Below are 11,155 nucleotides of genomic sequence, written 5' to 3'. Positions count from 1 at the left end.
TGCCAGAAGGCTCACTCCCTCCCCGGCGGTCGATGAGGGCACATCCTGCTGTAGAGAAATAGGGAAGATGAATTAGCCTCAGGAGACTAGGAGTGCTCCACCTACTGGGAATTAGAAGCGTCCCAGTAGGCATGAGGTAACAGAAAGCCAACCTGATGAGGCCTAGGGGGCCGAAACGCGTAGTTGGACAGCCACAATAGTTTCTGCGCTTGTGTTTGCCACCGCATCCTCATTCGGGGTCTCTGGGGAGTTTTGCGTTTGGCGTGGGCGTCGCCTGACGGGTTGTAGACGGACAGTGCACACCCTTTGCCCCTCCCCCTTACCCTAACCCTAACCCTAACCACAAACCTAACCCGCCAGTGCCTCCAACCCGTCTGTTGGGTGGCGCCCTGCCGTCCGTGGGCCCTCTGGGGACTTTGTTTGTGATGTGGTGGAGGGGTCAAACACATTAATAACACAGGAGTCAGAGCTTGATCAAAGCAAACATTTTAATACAGGTAACAAACACATTGATACTTACCTGGGTGTTTGTCCACTGTGTGACGCACACAATACGTCAAGATGACACGTCACACATGTAGGATTAATTTTTGATCAATATTTTTGAGAAGTCGCTGGCGACACTGCAGTGGAGAGCTTGAGCCCCGCCCCCTGCAGTATTCTCCTATAAATAGCTCCTCCTGCCAGAAGGCTCACTCCCTCCCCGGCGGTCGATGAGGGCACATCCTGCTGTAGAGAAATAGGGAAGATGAATTAGCCTCAGGAGACTAGGAGTGCTCCACCTACTGGGAATTAGAAGCGTCCCAGTAGGCATGAGGTAACAGAAAGCCAACCTGATGAGGCCTAGGGGGCCGAAACGCGTAGTTGGACAGCCACAATAGTTTCTGCGCTTGTGTTTGCCACCGCATCCTCATTCGGGGTCTCTGGGGAGTTTTGCGTTTGGCGTGGGCGTCGCCTGACGGGTTGTAGACGGACAGTGCACACCCTTTGCCCCTCCCCCTTACCCTAACCCTAACCCTAACCACAAACCTAACCCGCCAGTGCCTCCAACCCGTCTGTTGGGTGGCGCCCTGCCGTCCGTGGGCCCTCTGGGGACTTTGTTTGTGATGTGGTGGAGGGGTCAAACACATTAATAACACAGGAGTCAGAGCTTGATCAAAGCAAACATTTTAATACAGGTAACAAACACATTGATACTTACCTGGGTGTTTGTCCACTGTGTGACGCACACAATACGTCAAGATGACACGTCACACATGTAGGATTAATTTTTGATCAATATTTTTGAGAAGTCGCTGGCGACACTGCAGTGGAGAGCTTGAGCCCCGCCCCCTGCAGTATTCTCCTATAAATAGCTCCTCCTGCCAGAAGGCTCACTCCCTCCCCGGCGGTCGATGAGGGCACATCCTGCTGTAGAGAAATAGGGAAGATGAATTAGCCTCAGGAGACTAGGAGTGCTCCACCTACTGGGAATTAGAAGCGTCCCAGTAGGCATGAGGTAACAGAAAGCCAACCTGATGAGGCCTAGGGGGCCGAAACGCGTAGTTGGACAGCCACAATAGTTTCTGCGCTTGTGTTTGCCACCGCATCCTCATTCGGGGTCTCTGGGGAGTTTTGCGTTTGGCGTGGGCGTCGCCTGACGGGTTGTAGACGGACAGTGCACACCCTTTGCCCCTCCCCCTTACCCTAACCCTAACCCTAACCACAAACCTAACCCGCCAGTGCCTCCAACCCGTCTGTTGGGTGGCGCCCTGCCGTCCGTGGGCCCTCTGGGGACTTTGTTTGTGATGTGGTGGAGGGGTCAAACACATTAATAACACAGGAGTCAGAGCTTGATCAAAGCAAACATTTTAATACAGGTAACAAACACATTGATACTTACCTGGGTGTTTGTCCACTGTGTGACGCACACAATACGTCAAGATGACACGTCACACATGTAGGATTAATTTTTGATCAATATTTTTGAGAAGTCGCTGGCGACACTGCAGTGGAGAGCTTGAGCCCCGCCCCCTGCAGTATTCTCCTATAAATAGCTCCTCCTGCCAGAAGGCTCACTCCCTCCCCGGCGGTCGATGAGGGCACATCCTGCTGTAGAGAAATAGGGAAGATGAATTAGCCTCAGGAGACTAGGAGTGCTCCACCTACTGGGAATTAGAAGCGTCCCAGTAGGCATGAGGTAACAGAAAGCCAACCTGATGAGGCCTAGGGGGCCGAAACGCGTAGTTGGACAGCCACAATAGTTTCTGCGCTTGTGTTTGCCACCGCATCCTCATTCGGGGTCTCTGGGGAGTTTTGCGTTTGGCGTGGGCGTCGCCTGACGGGTTGTAGACGGACAGTGCACACCCTTTGCCCCTCCCCCTTACCCTAACCCTAACCCTAACCACAAACCTAACCCGCCAGTGCCTCCAACCCGTCTGTTGGGTGGCGCCCTGCCGTCCGTGGGCCCTCTGGGGACTTTGTTTGTGATGTGGTGGAGGGGTCAAACACATTAATAACACAGGAGTCAGAGCTTGATCAAAGCAAACATTTTAATACAGGTAACAAACACATTGATACTTACCTGGGTGTTTGTCCACTGTGTGACGCACACAATACGTCAAGATGACACGTCACACATGTAGGATTAATTTTTGATCAATATTTTTGAGAAGTCGCTGGCGACACTGCAGTGGAGAGCTTGAGCCCCGCCCCCTGCAGTATTCTCCTATAAATAGCTCCTCCTGCCAGAAGGCTCACTCCCTCCCCGGCGGTCGATGAGGGCACATCCTGCTGTAGAGAAATAGGGAAGATGAATTAGCCTCAGGAGACTAGGAGTGCTCCACCTACTGGGAATTAGAAGCGTCCCAGTAGGCATGAGGTAACAGAAAGCCAACCTGATGAGGCCTAGGGGGCCGAAACGCGTAGTTGGACAGCCACAATAGTTTCTGCGCTTGTGTTTGCCACCGCATCCTCATTCGGGGTCTCTGGGGAGTTTTGCGTTTGGCGTGGGCGTCGCCTGACGGGTTGTAGACGGACAGTGCACACCCTTTGCCCCTCCCCCTTACCCTAACCCTAACCCTAACCACAAACCTAACCCGCCAGTGCCTCCAACCCGTCTGTTGGGTGGCGCCCTGCCGTCCGTGGGCCCTCTGGGGACTTTGTTTGTGATGTGGTGGAGGGGTCAAACACATTAATAACACAGGAGTCAGAGCTTGATCAAAGCAAACATTTTAATACAGGTAACAAACACATTGATACTTACCTGGGTGTTTGTCCACTGTGTGACGCACACAATACGTCAAGATGACACGTCACACATGTAGGATTAATTTTTGATCAATATTTTTGAGAAGTCGCTGGCGACACTGCAGTGGAGAGCTTGAGCCCCGCCCCCTGCAGTATTCTCCTATAAATAGCTCCTCCTGCCAGAAGGCTCACTCCCTCCCCGGCGGTCGATGAGGGCACATCCTGCTGTAGAGAAATAGGGAAGATGAATTAGCCTCAGGAGACTAGGAGTGCTCCACCTACTGGGAATTAGAAGCGTCCCAGTAGGCATGAGGTAACAGAAAGCCAACCTGATGAGGCCTAGGGGGCCGAAACGCGTAGTTGGACAGCCACAATAGTTTCTGCGCTTGTGTTTGCCACCGCATCCTCATTCGGGGTCTCTGGGGAGTTTTGCGTTTGGCGTGGGCGTCGCCTGACGGGTTGTAGACGGACAGTGCACACCCTTTGCCCCTCCCCCTTACCCTAACCCTAACCCTAACCACAAACCTAACCCGCCAGTGCCTCCAACCCGTCTGTTGGGTGGCGCCCTGCCGTCCGTGGGCCCTCTGGGGACTTTGTTTGTGATGTGGTGGAGGGGTCAAACACATTAATAACACAGGAGTCAGAGCTTGATCAAAGCAAACATTTTAATACAGGTAACAAACACATTGATACTTACCTGGGTGTTTGTCCACTGTGTGACGCACACAATACGTCAAGATGACACGTCACACATGTAGGATTAATTTTTGATCAATATTTTTGAGAAGTCGCTGGCGACACTGCAGTGGAGAGCTTGAGCCCCGCCCCCTGCAGTATTCTCCTATAAATAGCTCCTCCTGCCAGAAGGCTCACTCCCTCCCCGGCGGTCGATGAGGGCACATCCTGCTGTAGAGAAATAGGGAAGATGAATTAGCCTCAGGAGACTAGGAGTGCTCCACCTACTGGGAATTAGAAGCGTCCCAGTAGGCATGAGGTAACAGAAAGCCAACCTGATGAGGCCTAGGGGGCCGAAACGCGTAGTTGGACAGCCACAATAGTTTCTGCGCTTGTGTTTGCCACCGCATCCTCATTCGGGGTCTCTGGGGAGTTTTGCGTTTGGCGTGGGCGTCGCCTGACGGGTTGTAGACGGACAGTGCACACCCTTTGCCCCTCCCCCTTACCCTAACCCTAACCCTAACCACAAACCTAACCCTAACCCTAACCCTAACCCTAACCCTAACCCTAACCCTAACCCTAACCCTAACCCTAACCCTAACCCTAACCCTAACCCATTATTTCAGGTATTTGGATGATATCTGGGGGGTGTGGACTCATTCCATGGAGGAATTTGAGGGGTTCCGCCACACCCTGAATACCCACAACCCCAGTATCACCATTAAGTCCACCACCAGCCCCACGTCAGTGGACTTCCTGGACACTACCACCTTCAAGGGTCCGGATTTCACCTCCACTCACCATTTGGACATTAAGGTGTTTTTTAAAGAGACGGATACCCATGCCCTCCTCCACAAAACCAGCTTCCACCCCCGACACACCTACGCGGGATTGGTGAAGTCCCAGCTGCTGAGGTTCCACCGGATCTGCACCAGGCGGGAGGACTTTGTAACGGCCATGGGAGCCCTGTTCACGGCCCTGAGGAAGAGAGGGTATTCCAGATCCTTCCTCAGGAGACAGTTCAGGTGCTTCCTGGACCAGAAGAAGCCTCCCCCTGGTAAACACATGATCCCCCTCATTACAACCTTCTCGCCTGCGGCGGTACAGGTTTCCAGAAGGGTCAAGGGTAACTTTTGTACCTTTGTGGAGAAAAGCGGCAAACTGAAGGACTATTATCTGGTCTCGGCCTACCGCAAAAATCCCAGCCTGGGTGATCTGCTTGTCAGGGCTCGGATCAGTTCCACCGGAGATCCGCCCTCGGCCCGGAGCAGCGCTCCCTTGCGGAACATCCCTTGGCTGGTCAATCGCCACAGCGGTAAGGTCTTCCGGCCGCTGTGCAGAGGAGACGGGCAGGTCAAAAATTGCGTGTATGTTATCCTCTGCCAGCGTTGCCGTGCTATGTATGTTGGTGAAACGGGTAACACCATCGCCACCCGTTTCCACCAACATAAATATAACATTGTCCGGCAGAAGAACACCACCACCTACCTTGTCCAACACTTTATCCGGCACGGGTGGGCTTCTGTCCGGGCGTGTGTGGTCCAAGCCAACTCCAGATGGAGTGCCGCCCAACGGAGGCGGGCGGAAGGCCTCTGGATCCACAGACTGGGTACTAGACACCCGGGGGGGCTCAATGAGACGTGAGTGCGAGCCCGCTGGGCCATAGACGGACCGTGCACACCCTTCTTATTCTTTTTTTTCGCTCTTTTCTATCGCCCCACCCCCACCCTTAGCCCTAACCCTAACCAACTCTCTTTCTCTATGCCTAACCCTAACCAACTCTTTTTCTTTATGCCTAACCCTAACCCTAACTCTAAACCTAACCCTAACCCTAACCCTAACCCTAACCCCAACCCCAACCCTAACCCGCCTGTGCCTCTGGTCCACTTACGGCTCGCGCTCTGCCTTGTGGGCCCACCTGGGCCATTTGTGTACACACAAACAACAAAAACAACATCATATTATTCCCACTTACCCTACTTACCTGCATTGTACAGCTACTTACCTGGGTATTCGGACATTCCGGCGCTGGGGGGGCCCCGGATGTCCCAGCACTCCTACGAGGACCTGCAAAAAAATACAAAAAACATCTTAAAAAATCACAAAAAACCTCAAAAATTCACAAAAACACATTAAAAAACCTGAAAAACTTCCTAAAAACATTGTTGGACCTGTTCGGACTCCATAAAGGAGCCATACTTACCTTGGTCCACGGCTTGGTTCACTGTGCAACTAATAGTGAATTTTTCTAACCTTTTTTTTATATGTAGTATAGTATATATCTGTATATGTGGACATAATTGTACATATATATATATATATATAATAATTTTTTTAATTATATTTTATTATTGATTTTTATTTTAATTCACTATTATAAGCAATTCTATAGGGGTTAATTGTGCTTGGGGCCACACATTCCTGCAGTCACGTGGTTTATCAGTGGAGATTTTTGGCTTTGCAAAAATAATTCCTTATTTTCTGCCAGCCATGACTCCACCCCACCTCTCGCAGCCAATGGCCTCACTTGCCATCTAACCACCAGAGGAGCAACAGCTCACGAAATTGCACGAACAAGCCGATTTTCACACTCATTCAGTTAGACAAGTCTTACGCCTGAAGAAGGTACAGAGAGTACCGAAACGTTGCGAAACAAGACTTGCATTTATCACAAATTTACACTATTTTACCTCCTTTTCTCCCATTTTCCCTCTTTCCCTTTAATTTGGTGCCGTGGCGAGCTGGTCTCCCACGAGGCGAAAAGTCCGTTGACAATTCGCTTACTTACGTTCAGTTTTACAACCCTAAGTTTCTTAGCTAGTTAGTTCTACCCCTTTCCTTGGGGATTTTTTATCGTTCTTCGCAGAACCGCCCTTAGTTGTTTGTTAATTTGTTTTTTTGTCGAGAGTGCTTCGCATTCTCGGCCATCTTGAGACATCCGGTCCGGGCGGAAGTGCGCCACACAGCGGGCGGAAGCTCGCCGGTTTTCTCTTGTTTCACTTTATATATATATATATTATTTCCCATACAATTTTAATTTCTATTTCACCCTACTTACCTTAGTCCCTAATATAATTTTAGCCTACCCACCTTATTCTAATCACCAAAATAACGCATTTTCCAAAAAATGACGGCGTGGGAGGACGAGGAATGGCACCAGGTCCGTCCGCGCGGACGGAAACAGTGCCAGCAGCGCGAGATGGTTCCGCGTTCCCGATCCCCGCATCATAACGACCGCCATTACGGCCAAAACACACAATTTTCCGGCCGTTTTCAGCACCTAACATATGCTGAAGTGACTCGAGGTTGGCCTCATGATCACGATCATTGTTGCGGCGGCCATGGCCGCCCCCAAGGGGACACGCGTCGCCGTGATCATGACGCGCGGCACCGTGATCATGACGCGCGTCACCGTGATCATGACGCGCGTCACCGTGAGCATGACGCGCGTCACCGTGATCGCGACGCGCATCACCGTGATCGCGACGCGCGTGACCGTAATCATGGCGCGCGTGACCGTGATCGTGGCGCGCGTGACCGGGATCATGACGCGCGTGACCGGGATCATGACGCTCGTGACCGGGATCATGACGCGCGTGGCCGGGATCTTGACGCGCGTCGCCGGGATCATGACGCGCGTCACCGGGATCATAACGCGCGTGAGATACGAGACAGCGCCCCACAGTGGCGAAACAACGACACTGCACGCCAAAATAATAACACATTTTTCAGAGGCTTCCAACCGCAACATCCCAATTTTCCGGCAGATGACATGCCCCGCCAAAACAGGGGAAATTTCCACCCTACCCATGATAACCCTCCCTATCCCAGGGGGACTCATAGGGCAAATCATAGGGGTAACAAACAACACAAAACAGCACGGGGAAAACGCCGCAAAGAAAGAACAGCCAAGATTAACCAGGCACATCCCCCCAGGGCATCTTCTCCTGACAATCTGGACCCCGACTTTAGCTCCATAGCTAGAATTATGTACAACATCATTAAAGTGGTACATCATCTAAAAAACGTCAGCAAGGAACAACAACCACTTACCATCACTAGGATGGAACTTGCTTTGACGACGGGAATCAGACCAGCTGTTACCAACCCCGACACAGAAGACCGGATAAAGGGTAATGCAAAAAATTGGGCACATTCTACAATTATAATTCTTAGGGAACATTACCATAAAACACTGCAATCAGAAGCTGATAAACTGGGGGAATTTATTTCACACAATTGGGAAGCCCCATTCAAAGTGGCCTCGGCGTGGGCCAAGACACACCTAGGGCGCAGGCTGACGACTGAGACGCTCCAGCAGGCCCAGTCTCAGGTGGACTCGGTCTTGGTTGACACCCGGGCCGTTGAGGAGGTGTTGCCCCCAGCGCGGCGCCGACGTACCGAGCCTCGAGCGGACTCGGACTCGTTGGACAACCGCGTTGTCATGGAGGTGGTGCACCCCTCGCTGCCCCCGCCGGTCATTCTACCAACTGCCGCTGCACACGCCACGGTGTCCACCATGACCGACCCCATTACCAGGGAGTGGTCCCCTGAGGTGGAGCAGGATCGGGACCCGCGTGGACGGGTGACTCCGGTCCCTTTCCCGGTCTTGTCGCCTTCCTCTCCGGCTACCGAACCATCTGTGGCCCAGAGAGCAACGCGACCTCGCAAGCCGTGCAGCAGACCTGCCGACGACGCTATCGTCGAGGCACCTTTGGTCCGGCCGCATGGGCCGCGATCGCGGGTCGGTGCTGAGATCGGGGTCCTCCCGGTGGTCTCCGACACGCCGCCTCGCCCGGCTCCACCTGTTGAACACAGTGCGTTGATTTTGATACATGGGGATGAGAATGTGCGGGGGACTCCTGACCAGCCAGAGACGGACCAACACTTACCTGAGCAGTCGGGGTCGCCCACACGGGATCAGTCTTCCCCGGACACGCCTCCACCCTGGTACCTACTCTACCCTGAGCGGTCACAGGAACCCCTCCCGGACCCGCCCATCCCGGACGCGCCTCCTCCGGACACGCCTCCTCCGGACGCGCCTCTTCCGGACACGCCTCTTCCGGACACGCCTCTTCCGGACACGCCCCTCCCGGACACGCCCCTCTTGGACCTACCCGTCCCGGATCCACTCCTCCCGGGCGTGCCCCTCCCGGAGACGTCCGTCCCAGACAGGCCTGTCCTGGGTCTGAGAACCCCAAGTTGGGCCCAACTGTTTTCTGGAAGCCAGAAAAAAACAAAAACAGTCACTTCGACTTCACAGCCGACAGAAGACAATAGTACGGCGCAGGTTACCACGCCTACGAGTCCGAGCACTGCCAGAAAGCCCACTGTGCACATCAACTCGGATCGAAAAATGATGGATTGGCACCTGTCTGTCAGCAGGAAGGTCGTGGTGATCGGGGACTCTAACCTCAAGCACCTCCCAGCCTTTCGTCACCAGGACATCCAGATCGACAGCTACCCGGGGGCCAGATTTCTCCATGCAGAGGCCATCCTGAAAAAAACAGCAGTTAGTCCTGAGGTTGAGAAGGTGGTCTTAGCATTCGGTATCAATAATAGGGAACAAAAACCCAAGGTTACCACCTTCAAACAGCTCCGGAGGGCCCTTAAAGCGGCCAAAACGACCTTCCCTAATGCCGAAGTCTTCATCCCCCTCCTCAATTTCTCGGAATCCCTGCCCGAGGAACACAAGGACAACCTCCGGCTGATTAACAATTACATCCAAACCCGCCTCCAATTCTTCCCAGCACTCGCCGACGACGATTTTGAAACGGGGAGGGACAAGATCCATTGGACAAAGGACACAGCCAAGAACATGATGAGGCACTGGTATCACTGTTTAAACTTGACCTCCCCAAAAGCCCGACCTTTCGGGGGGGAAACATAAACACAAACAAAAACATCGTAAATTTATCAAAAAATTTCCTACTTACCTCATCGCAGCATTCCCTCCTCGACAAGGGCCTCAGTTTCGTCCCGTCCACCAGCCTCAGTCCAGAGTGGCACCATCAAGTAAAATTCGACCTGCAGGAATATCATAGAAGTGTCAAAACTGCGGTTTTCTATGAAAAGCAAGAGTCTCTTGGGCCGCGACCTTTCACCCCGAGGTCCGATTGGGAGCCCTCACCGGGACTGCTTCCTCCAGAGGTCCAAACGCTGGTCCTGGCGGACGAACACCCGTCGCTCCTATCGGGCTGCGCCCTCGCGGTCGCGCCCAACCTGACGCGGGACGAAACAGAGGCCCTGCATAGCCTGAAAAACAACAGGAACATAATTATTAAGCCGGCAGACAAGGGTAGCGCAGTGGTCATCATGGATAGGTCTCAATATGTCTGGGAGGGCACCAGACAATTGAGTGACACCACCTACTACCAACCATTGGCCACGCCCATTTACCCACAAACGATCCCTATGGTCGAAAACATAGTCAAAAATTTAATGAAAAAACGATTCATTAACCACAAACAAAAGACTTACCTCTTGGGCGAATCGGAGCCCCGCCCCCGTAGGTTCTACTTGCTCCCCAAGATCCACAAGGAACGACACAAGTGGAGCCGACCGTACGAGATACCCCCGGGCAGGCCCATTGTGTCCGACTGCGGCAGTGAAACCTACAGGACGGCGGCGTTTATAGATTACTTTTTGACCCCACTCTCCATTAAACACGAGAGTTATCTTAAGGACACATATGACTTTATTGACAAAATTAAAAATTTGATCATTCCCCAAGAGGCAGTCTTGTTTACCATTGATATTGATAGTTTGTACACGAATATTGACATTGACCAGGGCATCCAAGCCGTCAAAAACATTTTTTATAAATACCGAGATGTTAGCAGGCCCGAGAAGGAACTCCTCCAGCTTCTCGACATCAACCTCAGGAGGAACGACTTTGAGTTCAATGGCCGGTTCTTTCTACAGATCAAGGGCACGGCCATGGGCAAAAAGTTTGCTCCGGCCTATGCTAACATCTTCATGGCAGAATGGGAGACCTCTGCCCTTGCTGCCTGCGCAATCAGGCCCCTCCATTATTTCAGGTATTTGGATGATATCTGGGGGGTGTGGACTCATTCCATGGAGGAATTTGAGGGGTTCCGCCACACCCTGAATACCCACAACCCCAGTATCACCATTAAGTCCACCACCAGCCCCACGTCAGTGGACTTCCTGGACACTACCACCTTCAAGGGTCCGGATTTCACCTCCACTCACCATTTGGACATTAAGGTGTTTTTTAAAGAGACGGATA

The 11,155-nt window shown here is 52.5% G+C and overlaps 1 protein-coding gene across 1 annotated transcript; it reads right to left on the bottom strand.

Moving 5' to 3' along the window:
* Nucleotides 1-4,524: 4,524 nt before the first annotated feature.
* Nucleotides 4,525-5,924, bottom strand: LOC133645512 (uncharacterized). The gene is made up of 3 exons (XM_062040345.1): nt 5,909-5,924; nt 5,392-5,585; nt 4,525-5,235 (listed from the first exon to the last, which is right to left on the bottom strand). Exons 1-3 carry the CDS (start codon nt 5,922-5,924, stop codon nt 4,648-4,650), a joined length of 798 nt encoding a protein of 265 aa, XP_061896329.1. The 3' UTR covers nt 4,525-4,647.
* Between the last annotated feature and the right edge of the window lie 5,231 nt (nt 5,925-11,155).

Source organism: Entelurus aequoreus, unplaced genomic scaffold (assembly GCF_033978785.1).
Source record: "Entelurus aequoreus isolate RoL-2023_Sb unplaced genomic scaffold, RoL_Eaeq_v1.1 HiC_scaffold_296, whole genome shotgun sequence".
In the NCBI taxonomy this organism is placed as follows: Eukaryota; Metazoa; Chordata; class Actinopteri; order Syngnathiformes; family Syngnathidae; genus Entelurus; species Entelurus aequoreus.
The sequence above is the reverse complement of the archived record's forward strand: the minus strand, read 5'-3'. Positions and strand labels throughout refer to the sequence as shown.